At 44.4% G+C, this 19,654-nt stretch overlaps 1 protein-coding gene across 2 annotated transcripts; it reads right to left on the minus strand.

Annotated features, from left to right (window-relative positions):
* Positions 1 to 3,631: 3,631 nt before the first annotated feature.
* On the minus strand, positions 3,632 to 10,780 carry stm (starmaker). 2 transcript variants are annotated; one of them, XM_028964777.1, is made up of 20 exons: positions 10,680 to 10,780; positions 10,048 to 10,106; positions 9,673 to 9,690; positions 9,548 to 9,568; positions 9,294 to 9,344; positions 9,169 to 9,207; positions 9,020 to 9,058; positions 8,289 to 8,330; positions 8,151 to 8,195; positions 8,028 to 8,078; positions 7,870 to 7,920; positions 5,915 to 6,868; positions 5,778 to 5,816; positions 5,655 to 5,687; positions 5,517 to 5,567; positions 5,391 to 5,429; positions 4,993 to 5,031; positions 4,650 to 4,703; positions 4,466 to 4,545; positions 3,632 to 4,374 (listed from the first exon to the last, which is right to left on the minus strand). In XM_028964777.1, exons 1-19 carry the CDS (start codon positions 10,688 to 10,690, stop codon positions 4,511 to 4,513), a joined length of 1,671 nt encoding a protein of 556 aa, XP_028820610.1. In that variant the 5' UTR covers positions 10,691 to 10,780; the 3' UTR covers positions 3,632 to 4,374; positions 4,466 to 4,510. The 2 variants fall into 2 exon arrangements, with proteins under 2 accessions (XP_028820610.1, XP_028820611.1); XM_028964778.1 differs by lacking the exon at positions 9,673 to 9,690 and having other exon boundaries at positions 10,680 to 10,771.
* Positions 10,781 to 19,654: the final 8,874 nt, after the last annotated feature.

A 19,654-nucleotide genomic window follows, 5' to 3' on the forward strand; every position in this document is an offset into this window, starting at 1 on the left:
TGATGTTCATGTCTGGTGACTGGGCTGGCCAATCCTGGAGCATCTTGATCTTCTTCGCCTTGAGGAACTTTGATGTGGAGATGGAAGTATGTGATGGAGCACCATACTGCTGCAGAATTTGGCCTCTTTTATGGTGGGGAATATAAACGGTGGCTAAGATTTCTTGGTATTTCAGACTATTGATATTGCCTTCCACCCTGCAGATCTCTCGCACACCCCCATACTGGATGTAACCCCAGACCATGAGTTTTCTGGGTGAATCTCGGATCCATGTGGGCTCCAGTAGGTCTCCCGCAATGTTTGCGGTGACTGTGGTGTAATTATACAGAAGATTCATCTGAAAAATCCACCTTCTGCCACTTTTCCAGCGTCCATCCTTTTAGCAGGCTGTGGGTCTTGACAAATGCCATTTTTTTCAATTGTCTTTTGTTAAGTGGTGGCTTCTGGGAACTGATTCCACCATGGAGGCCATTTCGAGACCGAATCTGACAAACTGTTCTGGTTGACACAGGGTCTTCAGGTGACCAGGTCTCGTGGAGCTCTGCTGCAGTGGAAAATGGGCTGGCCTTGGATTTTTGAGCCAACAAAGCGTCTGCCTGAAATGGGCTTGTCAAAAACGTCTCTAGTCTCTTCAAATCTTTTTTTTTATCCTCTGTACTTGATGCTGAGACACATTGAAGGTGTCTGCCACATCAGCAGTGGATCTGGTCTTCAGCCTCTTAATAATCAACACTTTAGTCTCAGGGTGAATGTTAGGCATGTTTGCAGAGGTCTAGTTGCAGTTGATGTGAAGGTCTAGCTGCTTCCCAAGCAGTTGACCCGGGTTCGATTCCCGGCCAATGCAATGGACCTTTGATCCACAGATGACACCATATCACATCTCCTCCATACAGCACTCACCCACCTGGACACTCGGAAAGGAAATTATGTTAAAATGCTTTTCATTGACTACAGTTCAGCATTTAACACAATAATCCCTTCCACACTCACCACCAAGCTGGAGCACCTGGGACTCAGATCATCTCTCTGTCAGTGGATCTCCAACTTCCTAACCGGGAGACCACAGGCAGTAAGGATGGGCGGACATGTCTCAGCCTCCATCACCCTCAGCACTGGAGCCCCCCAGGGCTGTGTTTTGAGCCCCCTGCTGTACTCCTTGTACACATACGACTGTACAGCCACTACTAACTCCACCACCACGTGGTGGGCCTGATCTCTGACAACGACGAGACGGCCTACCTGGAGGAGGTTGGAAATCTGGTGAACTGGTGCCAGAGGAACAATCTCCACCTGAACGTCAGCAAGACAAAGGAGCTAATAGTGGACTTCAGTACAAAGCAGGAGAGGACCTACCAGACCCCTGTTATCAACAGGAGCCCAGTGGAGAGAGTGGACAGCTTCCGTTGCCTCGGTGTTACCATCACGCAGGACCTGTCACCACCTCAGATGCCTGAGAGACTTCAGACTGCCCTCCAAGGTGCTCAGGAACTTCTACTCCTGCACCATATAGAGCATCCTGATGGGAAATATCTCAACCTGGTTCGGGAACAGCACCATGCAGGACAGGCGAGCCCTACAGAGGGTGGTTCAATCAGCCAATCGAATCATCCGTACCAAGCTCCCTGACCTTCAATCTATCTACAGCAAATGGTGCTGTACCAGGGCCAGGAAGATAGTGAAGGACCTCACCCACCCCAACAATGGACTCTTCTCTCTGTTGCGATCAGGGAAGCGCTTTCGCTCCCTGAAGTCCAACACAGAGAGAATGAGGAGGAGCTTCTTCCCGCAGGCTGTCCAAGCTCTCAACAACAGTACATAAAACTCCAGCACTTTCACTTTCACCTCCAATCACTCCGGACTCTTTTGCACAAAACCACTTTGCACAAAATTACTTTGCACAAAATTACTCTGCGCTTTTTACTTTGCTGCTCTTTTTTTATGTCTCTTTTCTCTAAACATTGTCTGTAACCCATTTGCACACCTTCACCCTACCAGTTACACATATTTTATGTTAAAGACGTAAAAGTGTAATATTTGGTTATGTTTGCAATATTTGCATATTGGTTCATTGTATACTTGCAACATTTGCAATACTGTGGTCTGTAGTAGTCGCAAAAAGCATTTCACTGCATATCATACCGTTTATGACTATGTATGTGACAAATAAAATTTGAATTTGGAATTTTTATACACACCTGAGACCTAATGGATCCATTATTAGTCACAGGTGAAGCTCATATGACAAGGCGACAACAATTATGTCTTTGCAAAAATTGACTCAATGGGCTTTATCAAGTTTTGAATATTAGAATACTTTTTGACAGTTCGTTTTGCACTGAAACATTATTACAAAAGCTGTTGGGAATAAAATGAGCCATTTCTTGTAAAAAAAAAAAAAAAATTGATTAGAAATATTTCAGCGGCACTTGAGGTCAATTTGTACACAGGCGACAAGACTTTTGTCAGGGACTGTATGTCTCGTTTAGGCCTTTGGAAAATATTTTGACTAGTCATATTTGCACTGCTCCTGCATTTCTCACGAGGTTCAAAATGGGACTTTAAATAATTCAAGAGGCAAAAGAGGAATTAGAATTTGTTAGGGTTGTGAGTGAAATTGAAGTACAACCATTATTACCATTATTACCACAACTGTTGGCCAAGAGACCATTGACCAGTATGGAACCGAAGGCGAATATAAACCAGATAATGATAACACCTACTAAAAATAACACCTATTTGCCACTGAGAACACTTGTTTCTAAGCACAGTGGGGAAATTTGGATTCAGATGGATGAAATGTTTAGCTTAACGTACCCATTAACTCACCCAGTGGGAGTACCGTTCACTTTGAATACACTCGACTGAAACATACAATAGTTTGCACTGAATGGACAAATGTTACGGTGCCCCCTAGAGGTGTACCTCCAAAAAAATGATGCATGCTTCCCCTTTTTTCCGTTACACCTCGAAAGTTCAGCAATGGCGCTGAGCTTAGGACTCATGTGCCGTGATGACTAGTCTTATGAAAAACAGATGCACAAAACAGGCATAAATATTTTGCATGACCTGGTAAAGGGATTTTTTTTCAGACACCTGTGATTTTATGAGTTATGAACCGAAATGTAAATGTTTTTCATACAGTGCCATCATCTGGCCAACAGCGCACTCGTTTATGGCAGCATCCTGTATTCAAAAGTGTGAAATGACTACAAAAGTGAAGTTTCCACTTGCTTATGTGTTATTGTCGTTGTGATTATTCCTTTAGTTAGTAGTTACACGGTCTGTAACACAACGGATGTGTCGTACTGCTTGAGCCGTTTGTGGTGAAGGATGGCCCTCTTGTGCAATTCCATGTTAATGCATGTTCCTGGTGCCACTCTGTCCACACTTCTGACCTTTTAGCAAAGTTGGTCATTCTCAGTTAAAATGTATGGAATATATCCATTTTACTCATACATCTTTTTTCAAATTTGTATTTTTTTTTTATAGGTAAATTGTCATAGTTGTGTTCATGATTATAGTGGGCAACCTCACTCACCGCCCAGTGAATTCGGCAGAGGACTTTTTTTTTACGCACTTGACACGACGACAATGCATCCTCTTCCCGTGCACGTCAAAGAACGGTGCGAGCTTGTTGTTTCATGACCACTTTATTCTTTATTCAGTTTGCTCCCTGTGTACATATTAAAATTACATTATTGATATCTACACATCTCTGTTATTACAGCAATTCTCCTGCTCTGCTCTTACATCTCTAGAAAATTAGTCACAACCTCGTTAGAGTCGACTCGAAGAACTGTCCCACGCAACGTCTGTACACTTCGTTCTTATAGAAAACCATAACAGCATTTTAAGCACGCGAATGCTTATCCGAGAGCCAGAGTTGGTGAAGAGTGTAGGAGCTGTTATCTGCCAGACATAAAGTGTGCTGCCGTTAAGGCAGCGGAGTTGCAGAAGCATAGAACAGAGGAAACCCCACAACCTGCACGTTTGAGACTCATATCTAAAGACACCCCAAAGAACCACGGAGAGAGACCCGTTCAAGACAAAAATTAGGAAAAAGGACATTTGGGAGACAGGACTTCAGGTGTGGGCATAACTTTTTTTTTGCAAATTAAATAAGCATTGCACAAATGGACCAATAAATTTAAAACTTCGCAATGTTGATCACACTGAATATTGCGGGTAAATCACGTTTTTTTTGTTTTTGTACAGGGAAGAATAATTTAATTTGCACATTTTTACCCTACAAAAGGCATGTTCATAAATTTTAGGGGAGGGCTAAAAAGAAGTCAAGGTCAAGTCTCATGCGTCTCGTTCCATCCAAAATGTCACTCCACCTGCATCATTGAATTTCTTTGTGTTTTGTCATTTCTGCAAAAAAAGAAAGAAAAAAAAAAAGAACAAGAAACTTCAGACATGAAATTATACGTAGAATATTTCTATTTAGAATTCTTGTTAATACCTGTGGAACTGATTCCACTTTAGCGTTCTGGCCCACACCAGAATGCTAAGAAGCCTGATTTGGGGTTAAGATACCGGCACCTGAGAAAGTAAAGGAAAAAATGATTTAAAATAAAAGGAAATGAATAAAAAAAAATAAAATTGCATGCCATTATGGACAGGCCTGTGTGTGGAATATACAGTACCGTGTGTTGTGTCGTCTGGTAGATTTGCGTGTCCTGTGGTATCGGCAGTGATAGCTGACAAAACAGCATCGGACAGGATCTTTATGTGATATGTGTTTTACGTAGTTGCGTAAAATGCAAAGAAATCCTCTTTAGAGAATATTTAGGTGAACTTGTAACCTTCTTATTGTCTGACTTATGCATAGAATGTACAACAGAGCAAATAAAAATGTTTTATTCATAGTTGGGGGTCCTAGTGAACCGGAACTGATCACTTCATCCATGGTGACATGGAAGCACGTCTGGATAAGGGCGTTAAATGTCAATGGTGATGTGTTTGAAAGAGCGTGGTTCTCTTCCCTACCGTCAGAGACGTCCTCGCTCCCAGGGGTCGGGTTGATCTCTGTGGAAAGAGTAAATTGAAGTAAAGTGAAGTGATTGTCACATGTGATACACAGCATCACAGCACACAGTGAAATGTGTCCTCTGCATTTAACCCATCACCCTGAGTGAGCAGTGGGCGGCCATGACAGGCGCCCGGGGAGCAGTGTGTGGGGACAGCGCTTTGCTCGGTGGCACCTCAGTGGCACCTTGGCGGATCGGGATTCGAACCAGCAACCTTCTGATTACGGGGCCGCTTCCTTAACCGCTAGGCCACCGCCGCCCCAGAACTGCTTTGCTCAGTGGCACCTCAGTGGCGGTTTGGGGATTCGAACCGGCAACCTCCTGATTACGGGTCCGCTTCCTTAACCCCGTCCTTACCTGAGGAGTCTGTCTCGGTGCTCTTCTCCGTGCTGTCCTCTGAAGACAGAGACGTTAGACGTGCGTTAAAGTGTGCCCCGGTCACCGAGGTTTGACAGGGTTTCGAGGGGCGTTAGTTGGCGGTACCTTTTGAGATGGACTCGGATGTGCTCTCGGACTCCTCTGTGTGGCTGGTGTCTGCAAGGAACGCATGACGTTCATGAGAAAACTCTACTCATCATTGGGATTAGTTAAGAAACGTCTCGTGTGCTTCTGAAACGGTACCATTGGAATCTGCATCGGCTGAGTCTTTTGAGTCTGTTGGAGGAACGCGAGAACGAGTGAGTTAGCGACGCCCACCAACGAATTGGCCAAAGGGACGGATCACGGTGACAATCTGATACGCACCAGGGGTCTCTGAGTCTCCGGCTGAATCGCTTGGACTTTCTGCGAGTACAAAATATAAAGATTTTTGTTGTTTACATTGTGGTTTGCCATTTTAATATATTTATTGTTGTCCGTTGTTATGTTTTAACAAGCTGTACCTTCGGCGTCCTTCTCCAGGCTCTCACTGTCCTTCTGACTGCCATCGTTCTCCTCAGTCGTGTCATGGCTGTCCTCACTGTCAGCTCGGGTGCCGTCTCCTTGCATCACTGCAGTCTTTCCGTCCCCGCCTTCCTCGCTGCTCTTGTCCCCCTCATCACCCGCCTCCTGACTACCAGCGTTGGTTCCCTCATCGCTTTCTGATTTGTCCCCTTTTGCGTTGTCGTCCTCATCGCTGTCTTCGTCCTTGCTGTCCTTTTCTTCTTTCTTCTCCTTACTGTCACTATCACTGTCATCGCTGTCCTTGGATTCTGTGTCACTGTCAGATTCTTTGTCCTTGTGGTCTTTATCTGCTGAATCTTCCTCGCTGGTGGTGTCCGGCTCGTCTCCTGCGTCTTGCTTGCTGTTGCTGTCGCTGTCCTTGTCACTGCTGCTGTCGTCTTTGTCTTTGCTGTTGTCCACCTTGTCCTCTTTGCTATCTGAGTCTGAGCTGTCTTCGGAGTCCTTCTTGTCATCTCTGTCATCTGAGGCCTCACTGCTCTTACTGTCCGTGGTGTCCTGTTCGCTGGAAGTGTCTTTGTCTGCTGAGTCAGAGTCGGAGTGGTCCTCTTTGCTGTCCTTGCTGTCACTCGAGTCTTGTTTGCTGTCACTGTCTGAGTGGTCGGCGGCGTTCTCCTTACTGTCAGAGTCCGACTCCGATTTGTCAGACGAGTCGCTGTCTGAATCTTTGTCTTTTTCTCTGGTGTCCTCCTTACTGTCAGAGTCTTTCTTGTCTGATGAGTCTTGATCGCTGTCCGAGTCCTTGTCCGCGGACGTTTCTTTGCTGCTGCTGTCTGAGTCCGATTTGTCTTCCTCCTTTGGAGTTTCGTCACTTTGAGAGCCCTTACTGTTGGATGCGTCCTGCTGTTCGTCGGAGTCTTTGTCATCGGAATCATCGCTGCTGTCTTTGTCAGAATCTGTGACGAGGGATGACACAGTAGACCATGAGCAGAGGTACCGTAACACTTCTCTGCCACTTCCAGACCTTCCACAACCATTTATGACCCTCTCAAACTGATGGAGACGAGATGTTCGGGGAGAAGTGGTTAAAGAACCAATCATAAATATAATCAATCATGCTAAAATATAAGAGATTTCTGCAGCCGTTGCGATTTAGTGTTATTTAGCTACTTAGCTCATCTTGTCATTTTGTAAGTGTTGTGTTGACTCTGGACTGGATTAATGTGGTGACCTGAAATGTGAACAGTGGAACGACCTAAGTTGTTGACTACTTAAAGTTCTTACTATTTACTTTACGTTACTTTATTTTGCAGATGCTTTTATCCAAAGCGACTTACAGGACGACGACACCAGCAATTCTCATTCGATTTCTATAGATTTTGAGTTTACAAAAACTAAGAGCCCTGATAAGGGCTTAGATTCTTGTTTATTATTTAAAAAATGATCGTTTGGCTTTAATATAACTGGTTCAGTAACTGCTGTTTTACATTACAGAAATGTAATGTATTAAAAAAAAAAAAAAAAAAATATATATATATATATATATATATATATATATAAATATACACACACACACACACACACACACACACAAAAACTCCTGTTTGTTATGAAGCTATGGAGTGAGAAGGTAACATAGCAAAAGTGCCAACTTGCCCGTTCTGTTAACTGAATTTTTTGTTACAAATTTTTAATTTTCTGGGATGAATATAACAATGATAACTGGTTGTAAACTAGCTAAAGTGTTGAGTTGCTCTCGCGTGACAATTGTTGCTGGCTCACAAACTATTTACTTGCTTTAAAATAAAATTCACACTTATCTGGTATGACGTTTGGACACGCTTTGTTCGGAGTGGGTTTATTTGTAATGTGGGTTTATTTGTAATGCTTGATGCATCTCAGTACACATGTCGCCAGTGCACCGTTTGAGTTGAAACTCATGGCTGTGAATACGAACCCGAGTCGTGTTTTTCTTTGGTGTCCTCATCAGATTTTGATTCAGTTTTGTCTGCAAACAGAAGTCAGACAATAGATCTTGGAACCAACCCAGTGTCTCGGACAAAGCCACATTCCTATTAAGTGGGACAAATGGACGCCTTCATTTGAATATTTTACCTGAATTGTTGGCCTCTTTGCTTTCCTTTGATGAATCAGATTCTTCTCCATCTGGCGAGAAAACGTGTGTGTTTTTTTGTTTTTTTTGTTCTTAATGTGAATGTTGCCCAGTTGCAGCCTTACCTTTTACGTCTGAGTCTTGGCTGTCAGAGTCACTGTCAGAAACGTCTGAAAAACACATAGCATCAAGTCAAAAGTCCCACTTTCATGTGTTGGTGCATCAGTCCATATTCCTCTTCGTAATGGAATTCTACTACACACCTTTCGAGTCCGAATCGCTGGTTGTGTCTTCCACACTTGTGTCTGTAAACAGGCACAGAAATAAGATTCAATTTGAAACTGACACTAAGAAGCATTAATATAAATTAGAGAATGTATTTGTGAATTTGGTAAAATAAATATGAATACATAGAACGAAGGTATAGTCAGGGTTATTTGTTTAATTAGAAGAAAATGTTTAACTAACTTCTTTAACTTCTTAGTTGCTTAACTAAGAATTACTCCGGTCATATACGTACTATTTCTAAAGAGAAATATTTAACCGTAAAAACAATTATTAATATAAAATGCAATGTGACATGGGGGAGGAACCTAGTTTTTTTTTTGTATTGGGGAGGGGCTTTATAGCTATTTTTTTCACTGTCTTTGTGTGTCTTAAAAGAATTTCTGCCCCTTTTATGATATTTAGTTATCCAGTTACCTATTATAAGTCTCACTATTGTTGAATGTCCTTCCTTGTACTCAAACATTTACCAAAAACTCTATAGAAATGAGGCTTGAGAAATGTGATCCAACCCCTTACTTGTGCATGAATCTATTTACCCTTATTATGTATATATGGGCTGTGGTCCATATATTGACACATCTGAGAAATCCGATTTTATCTCTGCTTGGGACCTCTGGTTATGTAAAGTCACGAGACTTTAGGCATTGTTAAAGATCATATTCATTGACAGCATCTCCATTGAAGCGTGTGTATTTTGAACACTTACCTGGTTTCTCAGTGGTTTCGCTGGAGGAGTCCACTGCACCTAAATCACAGTTAAACATCAACCTCAGTTGGGCATTCATGCAGAGCGTATTATCCACTCTCCTACTTCCTTCCTTTGTCATCTTATCACCACCATCTCGAATGTCCTACCTCCAGTCTCCTCCGTCGAGTCTACGCCGTCTGTGGTTCCTGTGGAGCGGCACATTGATGTCATAATGCACGTGCAGACAGGAGTATTGTGGTAGACGGTTTTTTAATGTACACTAGGCTGTTACCCAAGTCTCCAGTGTCGGGGCTGTCTGTAGTGTGGCCTCCATGACTGTGATCTGCGAGAAGAGAGGTTTTATCATCATGCTCATTCATCAAGCTGGGCGTGTTGACTACGCCAGCCTTTACTCCGTACATGTACATGTGTGCATTTCATATATTGTAGTGGTAAACCCCACTTTTTCTCGCTGTTATTACACTGATAGCATCATACATGACTCTGAAGGAGCTGAGTCTGAAGGGTAAATTTGCTCTTGCTTACCATGGACAGCCGTTGCGTTATCTGCAGGAACAGACAAATCCGTTACTTCTATTTAAAAATTTCATCTCACACATGATCGTATGTGATGCGTGATTGTAAATTGGCTTTAAAAATCAGATCCTTACCCACTGAATCAGTCCCATCTGTTCAAAGCAACAACAAAAAAAAGCACACACAGAAGTTAGCCAAGCGCATCTGTAGAAAGTGCAGCGACAGGGTCGCCTATAGAGGCCTAATCCTACATGCACCAGAGAACAGAACTCTATTGTGCCTCTTGAAGAGACCCGGGTTCTGATTACACCCTCATTTAGCGAAGCAGCGAGAACTCCTTCCCATTGAAAGCCAGGGATTGTTCGACACTGGAAGCGACGGTGTAGGACCATGAAAGGGCTGCCTTAGATCACGTCGGCAGCGCGGTATGTTTGCAGATATGACTCTTAATCTCGCAGACATAAAGACGGGCTTGTGCCCGTGCTCGGAGATGATTTACTGCTGCTTACCGTGGACGGGTGCTGAAAGGACACCTGCTACAGCAAATATCAAAGCGCAAATCAGAGTCCTGTGGGGGCAAACAGGCAGAGAGAGAGAGAGAGAGAGAGAGAGAGAGAGAGAGAGACGTTTGCATTAGGCGTCCTCTGGCAATATTTGTCATGTTATTCAAACGTTGTTAAAGCAAACCCCTTTAATCCGCTCATTAATCTGCATTTTACTTGATGGATCATTGACAGCTACCATCGTAAATTGTTCATTCACAGGCTAAGACATTATGATAAATGCCTCTTTTACATTTAAAGGACAATTATTCATTTTACATTTACATTTTTTTTACAGCATTTACCAGACACCCTTATCCAGAACGACTTACAATCAGTAGTTATAAGGACAGTCCCCCCCTGGAGACACTCAGGGTTAAGTGTCTTGCTCAGGGACACTATGGTAGTAAGTGGGGTTTGAACCTGGGTCTTCTGGTTCATAGGTGAGTGTGTTACCCACTAGGCTACTACCACCCGGGTATTCCCATAGAATTTGTATTTATCAGATTAGAAATAAAAAAAAAAACCCAAATAATGCTAATATGGAGAAGAAGAAAAAAACGTCCAACACCGGACAACAGAGACCTGACTTCACTTACCTTGATAGCATTTCGATGGAGATTAAAGCCTGCTGGTGAGGGAGGACAACACTCGGGTGTCTGCACGTTCTCCCACGACAGTCTGAAGCTTGACTGGACAGAGCCGAAGCACTTTTATAGCACCCCTGCTCTCCGGAGCTCTTAGGGGGCAGGCCCGTCCGATAGAGGCGTTACAAAGGAACCTCTAAGGTTACGCTCATTAAAACGGGGTTAAGGGCAGGGCTGGAGAGTCTTTGTTGCTGTTTCCAAACAGCTCTTGTAAGTACTGTAGACCCCCCCCCCATTCACCCAGAGTTACCCCCCAAAACACGTCTTCACATATGCAAAAAAAAAATATTCTTTTCTTGCTCTGCTCAGTTTGACGCAAAGTCTTAATAGGCAACAACTCAATTCAAAAACGTTGCTAATATAAATGCAAATGCAACGTTTATTTTGCCACGACCTTTATCATAATTTATTTAGGCTTTAGTTATGCAACAAAACTAGGCATTCCCACCTTTATTGCATTTTCAGCCAGAGGAATTAATAACGACTAATATATTGCAACCTGGGGACAAAGTGCCTTTGGCTGCAGATTAATTCTGATTTTTATATAACGCCGTGGCAAAATCTCCATTATTCAGAATGGAAAAACTCCATGGGGCCGGCTCATGATTAATCCCGATGTTATGTCTTCCTTTTAAAAAGTCACACAGATTAAGGTTCCCTGGTCGGGGAGCCTGGAGATATATTGTTATGCACGGTAGAAAGTGGTGGGGAAATTAGGAGAGGGCTTGTTCTAATGCTAATACGCGTTGTAAGGACCGAGAAGGGGCCTGGGGAGGTTTTAAGGCCCTCTCCGGTTGACACTTCATTGAGCAAAGCAATTCATTTCAGGGGCTTTCACAAAACCAGGGGTTTTAAATTCTGAGTTAATCAGTAGCTGGGTGGGTGAACTGAAAAGTGCCACAAAGAACTAACCAGTTATTAAGGATCCTTTCAGCAGACCTATGAAAAATGCCGGAGTCAAATATTTGTGTTGTGTAAGTACCGGTTGTTGTATGTGCAAGACGAGCGGCGTAGGCGTCGAAACTGAACAAGACGATCCGTCCTGGTGACGTGGAATACCAAGATAAAGTGCGAAGGACGGGAACAGACGAAGGCCTTTGATCTTTAAAAGCCCTGAGCCCATTCATCATTAACCCTAACCATCAATCAATTTAATACAGTGTTCCACAGTATACTATTAATAGACTTTTAGGTCTGTATAATCGAATGAAATGTAATGATGTTCATTTAATACGGTGTATACCTTTATTAGTCCCACAAGTGGGAAATTGCACTTGTCACGGCAGAAAGTGGACAGAAGCAGAAGGTAATATAAGCAAAAATAGAGGTAATAGCCTCACAAAAAAATAAGATAAATATGTATCTGTACATATGTACAAATTTACAATTTAAACAGTTAACAATTTAACAGAATGTGCCCAAGTGTGTGTGTTTGTCTGTGTATGTGTGGTCAGCTGTTAGGTCTTTGTTATAGAGTCTGACAGCGGTTGGAAGAAAAGACCTTCTGAACCTCTCCTGAACCTTGCTGGATCAGAGATGAGAGAGAAGCATTTATTCTCGCATCAGCTGTATCTGCGAGAGACCTTCAGCGTTGCCCGGCCGCGATGACGCGCTCCTGAAATCTTCACAAGTTCAGACTGACCCAGATACGAGCAACACGGAAAAACGCTTCGACGCGATTACATTTACAGCATTTATCAGACGCCCTTGTCCAGAGCGACTTACAATCAGTAGTTACAGGGACAGTCCCCCCCCTGGAGCAACTTAGGGTTAAGTGTCTTGCTCAGGGACACAATGGTAGTAAGTGGGATTCGAACCCGGGTCTTCTGGTTCATAGGCGAGTGTGTTACCCACTTGGCTACTACCACCCTGGTATTACCATGTGTCACCCCGATTACACGGCGGTTAACCAAATATGGCTGGAGATGGAGCAATAAATGAATAAAGGGCAATTCCTACTCAACGCACGCGAATTTTGAAGCAAAGAGTGCGGGTTCTTGTAGGGTCCGCCCTGTTCCTGACCAGTTAAAGCCTGCAGTTATCAGGCCTGGGTCACATGGCTGGTCGGCCAAAACCCTCCTGCTCGCCAGTGGAGGCTTGTGTTCATTTAAACGCGGCTGAGTTTCCCGTTTCCGAGAAGAGTCGACCATGTGCCGTTGACGGCGGTGAAATGACCTGTTGCGGCGCGCCGGGGTTTATTCACTCGGCTCCCGTGCTCCGAGGGGTTAACGGGCCATTCCACCGCCATTCTGGCAGCCGCATGCAAGTAGCGTCGCCATTCGCGGAAACGGGCCCGAGCCTTAAATCCACTTGACACCCTGTGTTAAGGCCGAGAACATTCACCGAAACGCCGGGATCTCTGGCCAAGGCACTGCGATTGGCCCTCCGGGGCGGCATTGTTGGGTTTTTTTTTTTTTTTTTTTTCCGAAACACACCCTCGGCCCTCGCAGCCGTCCCCTGGTGACGCACAAAAGGCAATATTAGCTGAATGACAAGAGAAACACAGTACGGTCCCACACTGTCCCCGGTCCCCCCCGCCCTCACCCATAATAAAGATCGGTATCGTACAAGCGTGGTATGGATTTTGGATAAAGAGCCCTTTTCCTCGCCCGGTATCGGATTTATGGCCTCTGTGTGGCAGGAGCCGGTGAAAGGTGCTTCCCGAACTCCGCCCGAGGGAGCCTATAGCAACAGTGTTTGGAGTCGCAAGAATGCTTTCGGGGTTCGAAAGAGGCGTCTTTGTCCTGTGTTCTCCGACAAATCCGTCTCGCCTGGACTCGTAACTGTTCCCACTGAGGTCTTCGAGCTCCAACGGTGCTGCTGAAGCCGTGTGGCTGTTTCCCCCCCCCCCCCAGAAAGTATTGAAGACCACGTTCTGTGCACGTTTAAATCATCTCGATTTACGCTCACGTAGGAGCCCGACGTCTGCAATCCCAGCCTTGAACAGTAGGTCGCAGTGTTGGAGACGCACACACGTCGCCTCGTTCCGGAAGCGCGGGCCTGGACCACGCCTGGCAACGTTTCAGGTGATGCTGAGATATTCCGCACCAAGTAACAGATCTTTCGAACAGAATCACGTTCCTTCCACTCTCACGCTGTTAAGTGCCTCGTGTCGGGTGCAAGTGATAACAGCATTGGCTTAAATTTTTACTGGTCACATGAAAAGGTTTTAGACGGGTTCACTCACACTCTAGTGCCTAAGAAGGCCCATGTGAGGGGTGTGTGACCCCATTCCTTCAGATATAACCCCCTAACGATTTCTCAGCAGCCAGCACAATGAAAAGCGTTATATATATATATATATATATATACACACACACACACACACACACACACATTTACAGCATTTACCAGACGCCCTTATCCAGAGCGACTTACAATCAGTAGTGACAGGGACAGTCCCCCCCTGGAGACACTCAGGGTTAAGTGTCTTGCTCAGGGACACGATGGTAGTAAGTGGGGTTTGAACCTGGGTCTTCCGGTTCATAGGCGAGTTCATACGTTTATATACGTGCATTTCTTCTTATTTCTTATTGTTGAATCCAATGATACGGCTTTATTAACCTTTTTTGATCAGGCTGTTCCGCGGTTGTTGGCATCCGAAGACTTTTAACCCTTTCGTGGTTTTGGGAAATGTGACAGAGTGGCGCATATCTGCAACAGAAGGATATTTGTGGTGGAATAGCGGAGAACCCAAGGAAAGGTGAGACCGGAGCTCACCGAACCGCTAAAAGGTTGATCGAGACGAGCCTGAGTGTTGTTTCCTCCTGCCGGGGTGTGGGTGTCTCACAAGAAGTTGCCCCTCGTCGAAAAAACACACACACACACACACACACACACAAGACCGGGGATTATGTGGAGGAAAAGGCCCCGTGAGCCGCAAAGTTTTAGCTTTTTAACCTTTCGCCGACGTAGGATCAGGTGGCGAGGGAAAGGAGACCCGCCGTTCACCCACAGATCCAGGCTGGAAGAGCCTACAAGACATTTAACGCGTTTGTGCGCGTCACCCGGAACCCAGAACGGGGTTCTGACTTCTCAAATGGCCTGTGACCTTTCCAGTTAATAGAGATGTGATGATAGCCCGCAGATCCGGAGGTGCCGACCTCGTATTTGGCTGAAAGACCACTGTGGTCGAAATAATGATGGTAGTTATTCTTTTCATTGGCCGCCATGCAATGAATAATTTTTTGCTATTTAATTTAAATCCAATATTTAAATATTCTCAGTTGAGTGGAGTGCACAGTGTAACTCTATTCAACTGGACAAACACCCGTTAGTTGCTTAGTAAAGTTTATTAATAGAGGTAAGAAAGAGGTGAAGTAAATGCATTCTTTTAACGTGTATTCTTGTTAAATACTGCGTGTGTGTGTGTGTGTGTGTGTGTATAAAAACCATAAAGGGTGGAACACCTTTGACTTGAACACTGTCTTTGTGTTTGGCTCTAATAAGAAGAGCCACCGGTTTGCCAGCACCAGTCAAAAGTAGCTTCATCAGTGGTGAGATTCTGACATTGTTTGCATGTAAAATGATGACGTTGCCGACCACGTTCGTGGTCCACAGAACCTTCATAAAGTGCCGTACCCTCACAACGCAATATCACTACAACTGCAGTTATTGTGTTACCGAAAACCTTTCAATCCAGAGGACAAAAAAAAATATATCATCCTGTCTGACCTTTATGAACATTGTGTTCCTCGCTCTCTCGAATAAATACGTGCAGATAAGAGCCTGGATGACAAAGAGTGTAACCCAACGCTGTCACCTGCGTGCGTACGTGTGTGTGAATCCGACTATCCGCTTTACAGTATTTTCATAATGGCTACGAAAAAAAAAAACAACAAAAAAGTCACAAGGTCAGTACAGGCAATTCAGACAAAATGTCTGAGAGTACAAAATACAGTATCACCTTCCCTAAATAATCGTCACATGGATATCGCGTGCGGCCCAGCACATCATATTTCGCGGCGGGGGCGGGACCTTCTTTTTGCTGGGGCGGACTTGCTCCGCTTCCCGAGGGCCTTCTGGGACACCGAGGCGCGCTGGGCCGGTGTGTTCTTCACAACCTCATCGGAGTCAGCACTTTCGTCTTCTGGAATGAGAAGCAAGGGGCTGTCACTGTGATGTCCGCTCATTGCCAGAGGTGTCCATTTTGTCCATTTATTGGACAGCATCTGATAAATGCTGTAAATGTAAGCTATGCATATATTTATATATATATATTTTTTACCATCTTGTTCTTCAGTGCTGGTTTTAGCGGCATCTACAGGAAGGACAAAAACATGCTCTATGAAACCAAGTGGAACTATCCTAATGAATGAATGATCTAGAACATAATGAATGATCTCCAATGGTACACTGGGTGGCGATTTGAGCAATCACATGACCAGTTCTCAGCTTTCTGACCGGCTGGGCGCTTCAGTAGCCCGCTAGTGATGGAACGTCTCCAGGTAAAGGTTTACTAGCACCACCACCCGGCCACAGTTGCTCTGTTTATCATTCAGGAGGAGGGTGCCAGGTATTCCTGTACACAATATACAGTCTAGCTTTTAACAACACTCCAACAGTAGAACATTAGTAACACTGCAGTAGTACGGCATTTACCAGACGCCCTTATCCAGAGCGTCTTACAGTCAGTAGTTACAGGGACAGTCCCGCCCGCTGGAGACACTCAGGGTTAAGTGTCTTGCTCAGGGACACAATGGTTGTAAGTGGGATTTGAACCTGGGTCTTCTGGTTCATAGGCGAGTGTGTTATCCGCCCTAGAAATGTCTAGTTCTCTGTTCAGTTACTGGCATTTGTTGGCAACTCATCACCAATTCACTCTTCTCTTTTCTCTATCCTTCACCGTCCACTGTGGATGGTAAATCCCGCCTGGGGAGTCTCCTGGTTCGGAGTGATCGCGTGACGTGGCCGACCTCCAGGGACCGTCCAACTTGGCCCTCTGCCGACCCCCTGGGACTCATTATACACAAGCGGACCGCAATAACCACCGTATGCCATCATGTTCTGGATGGATTTCCTTGTAATCCAGTGCCGACTAGAGGAGGATGGGTTCCACGTGTTTTTTTATTTCCTGCCACTGTTGCCTCCAGCTTGCTCACCTGGGGCTTGGAGCCCAACATACATTGCAAAAAGTGCCATATAAATGAATTTGATTGATTGATTGATTGACATTAAAGGATATTACACTGACCAGCTCCGGTCACGTCGATCAGTTGAGGTGCTTTACAAAAGAAAGAGGCAACAAAACACAGTCACTGTTACTGTTAATATATATTTGAATATATTTCTTCTTTCCAAAGGAAAATAAATGAGAAAATCTTCACCATTATTGCCCGATTCAGCACTTGAGCCTGGGGCATCTAAAAAAGAAGACGTGTACAAAAGCGTAATGCACGTGTCCAGTAAGGGCACCCGGTTCCTGAAGTATTGTGTTAAATTGTGTTAGAATTATCCCGGGGCTTCTTACCTACGGTTGCTCCGTTGTAATACTGCGGCTCATCTGCGGGAGAGAGGTGCAGGACACCGTGTCAGAGTGGCTTTCTTCGCACAAAACGCTTTCGCGGAACTTCACACAAATCCACACCAGGATTTTGATCCAACCTGGCAGCAAGGCAGTGGCACCACGGCCAAATTTGCCATTCATCTGGTTGGCTGACATGAAACCCTGGTCTGGATTTGTTGAATTTAGAAATTTCGTCTCTCTCTCTCTCTCAGCCTCTAGGTGGCGTACTTGGACCGACTGTAAGAAGCAACCGTTCAGTAGTCAGACTTCTGCTCGACAATGCAAGCTCGGTTTGTATTAAAGAGCAGGTTTGTCCAGGTTCTATCTAACAGCGGCACAAGGAGACGGAATGGTTGCATTTGGAATCCACACGCTCATCTCATCACTGGAGATGGGAATTACCATATACCATATTACCACATGATATACTCTGTGCATCATGTGGACAACCTGTTTGTACCTGCCACTTATTTACATGGTAAATTGCACCTTAAATGCTGTAAACGCCGGTATATTTGTGGAATACTTATTTATTTTTCCTGCCCCTGGTTATCAGAATCCAGGCACTCACCTTTGGGCACGTCTGGAGAGATGGCATTCATGCTCTCTGCAAGAAAGTCATAAAAGCTCACCGTGACTCACATGGACACGTCCCGTCCCGGACGCGAGACAGTGTGCGTTGCTCAACTCACCGGTGGGCGCCTCGTCAGACGTGGAGTCCTGATCTGCGACCGAAAGCAGCGTCTCATTACATCTCACATCATTATCACAGTCACGCAGACGTTTGCAAAGAGAGTGTGTTTCGTCCCAGCTCTCACCTGTGGACATGGCCTGGGCACCAACATCTGGGGAGGCAAAAGGACAAGGCTGAGGGCACCTGCCGGGTCTTACACCAACGTACAGCGATATGGTTTCACATCGATTCGTGAGGTTTTGCAGTACAAACGGATGACGGATCTTCTCACTGTACCTGCTTCAAGGTCCGCCTTCACAAGCAGAACTGCCAGTGAGCAGAGAATTAGAATCTTCCTATGGAAATAAATTCTGAATAAATTTGACTCTTCTTATTTGGTTAAAATGACATTTTACATAACATGGTCTTCGGCATTAATGTTTATATGTCCAGAGTTATGGTGCTGTACATTTGAAGCCAAATGCTTATATCCAGAAATCAAATGACATATCGTGATGGTTATAAGCATTTGACATTTTTCTTTCTGTATGAAAAAAGCAAAGTGGAACTCACCTGTACAACATGGTTGGAGGTCTGGATCCTGGATGGTACAGAGCAGTCTTCAATATTGCGCTTAAGGTGGTCCTTAAAGACCAGCCTTAAAGACGCTGTGGCTTTTATACCCTTCCAAAGGCCACTGGGAACGTGGTAGTGGGTGGCCCTCTTATTGTGGAGGACGTTTGAAAGAGGAGGGGGGCAAAATAGCTGCTTCTTGGATTACATTAATTCAATGGCTTAATGTAAGGATTCATATGTCACCCCCCCTTCACACATTTTTACCCCATGGGATACCCCGTTCCCAAATGGCAAAAAATAAACTTTTGTTACCTGGCTCATTTTAACTTATTGCTTCACCTTTTTTTTTTTTTAAATGAGAGTGGAGGGTTCTAGCTCTATTGAAAGTTCGTTTTACGCTACGCTGGCCTGGGGAGGCGGGCGTTACCAAACGGTGCCAGGTAACAAGGTCACAGCTCCACACAGGGCTGATGGCCGAGTCTGATGACGGCGAGCTTTGAACGGTGGGGTCTGAGCTCGCCGACCTGACGTGAATGTGCCGGGTCCTCTGGGGAACCGCTGTACTTTCCTGACCTTTACCGACATAAAAAGGTCTCCTGAGAGGGGAATCCCCTGGTCCACGAGTTTATTTTTGGAGCGTTAAGGTAAGTTTATTGGTGTAGCGCATCTATTTATAGTATGCACAGGTCTACACTACCAATAAAAAAAGTTTAGTTGTCGTTTATGATTTTTGATAGAAATCACTTGTTTTGTCCATTAAAATGACATCACACTGACAAAAACTCCTGTCCAGGGATGTTGAATTTAATTGAATATTTGTACTATCAGCAACAACTATATAATATTAACAATTATATTATTTATATGATCAGCAACAATTAAGTCTTAAGTTCCATCAGAATGCTCTGATAACCAATGCAAGTCTGTCACTAAAAGCTTCATTGATTTATTAGAAAAGCCTTTTGCAATAATCTTGAAGTATCTTAGTACAACTGAAAAAAGTTGTACTAATTATAGAAGCAAAGTATCTGGTGCAAATGTGTGCTCGACTACATCATCATGTGTTAATGTGGGAAAAATTACATTTCTAAATGACCATATACTTTTGCATGAGAGTGTATGTAAGTTGCAAATTGGCGTTAGCTTTTAAAAATGTCATAGAATGTCACAGAA

The sequence above is a fragment of the Denticeps clupeoides genome, chromosome 20 (genome assembly GCF_900700375.1).
Source record: "Denticeps clupeoides chromosome 20, fDenClu1.1, whole genome shotgun sequence".
NCBI classification, from domain to species: Eukaryota; Metazoa; Chordata; class Actinopteri; order Clupeiformes; family Denticipitidae; genus Denticeps; species Denticeps clupeoides.

What these genes read in the sequence shown, in the direction of transcription:
- stm (XM_028964777.1), bottom strand. An exon ending in CTCGACGGAGGAGACTGGAG is followed by an intron (nt 9,059 to 9,168) that starts GTAGGACATTCG and finishes ACTGTGATTTAG; the next exon opens with GTGCAGTGGACTCCTCCAGC. An exon ending in CGGAGACTCAGAGACCCCTG is followed by an intron (nt 5,688 to 5,777) that starts GTGCGTATCAGA and finishes TTCCTCCAACAG; the next exon opens with ACTCAAAAGACTCAGCCGAT.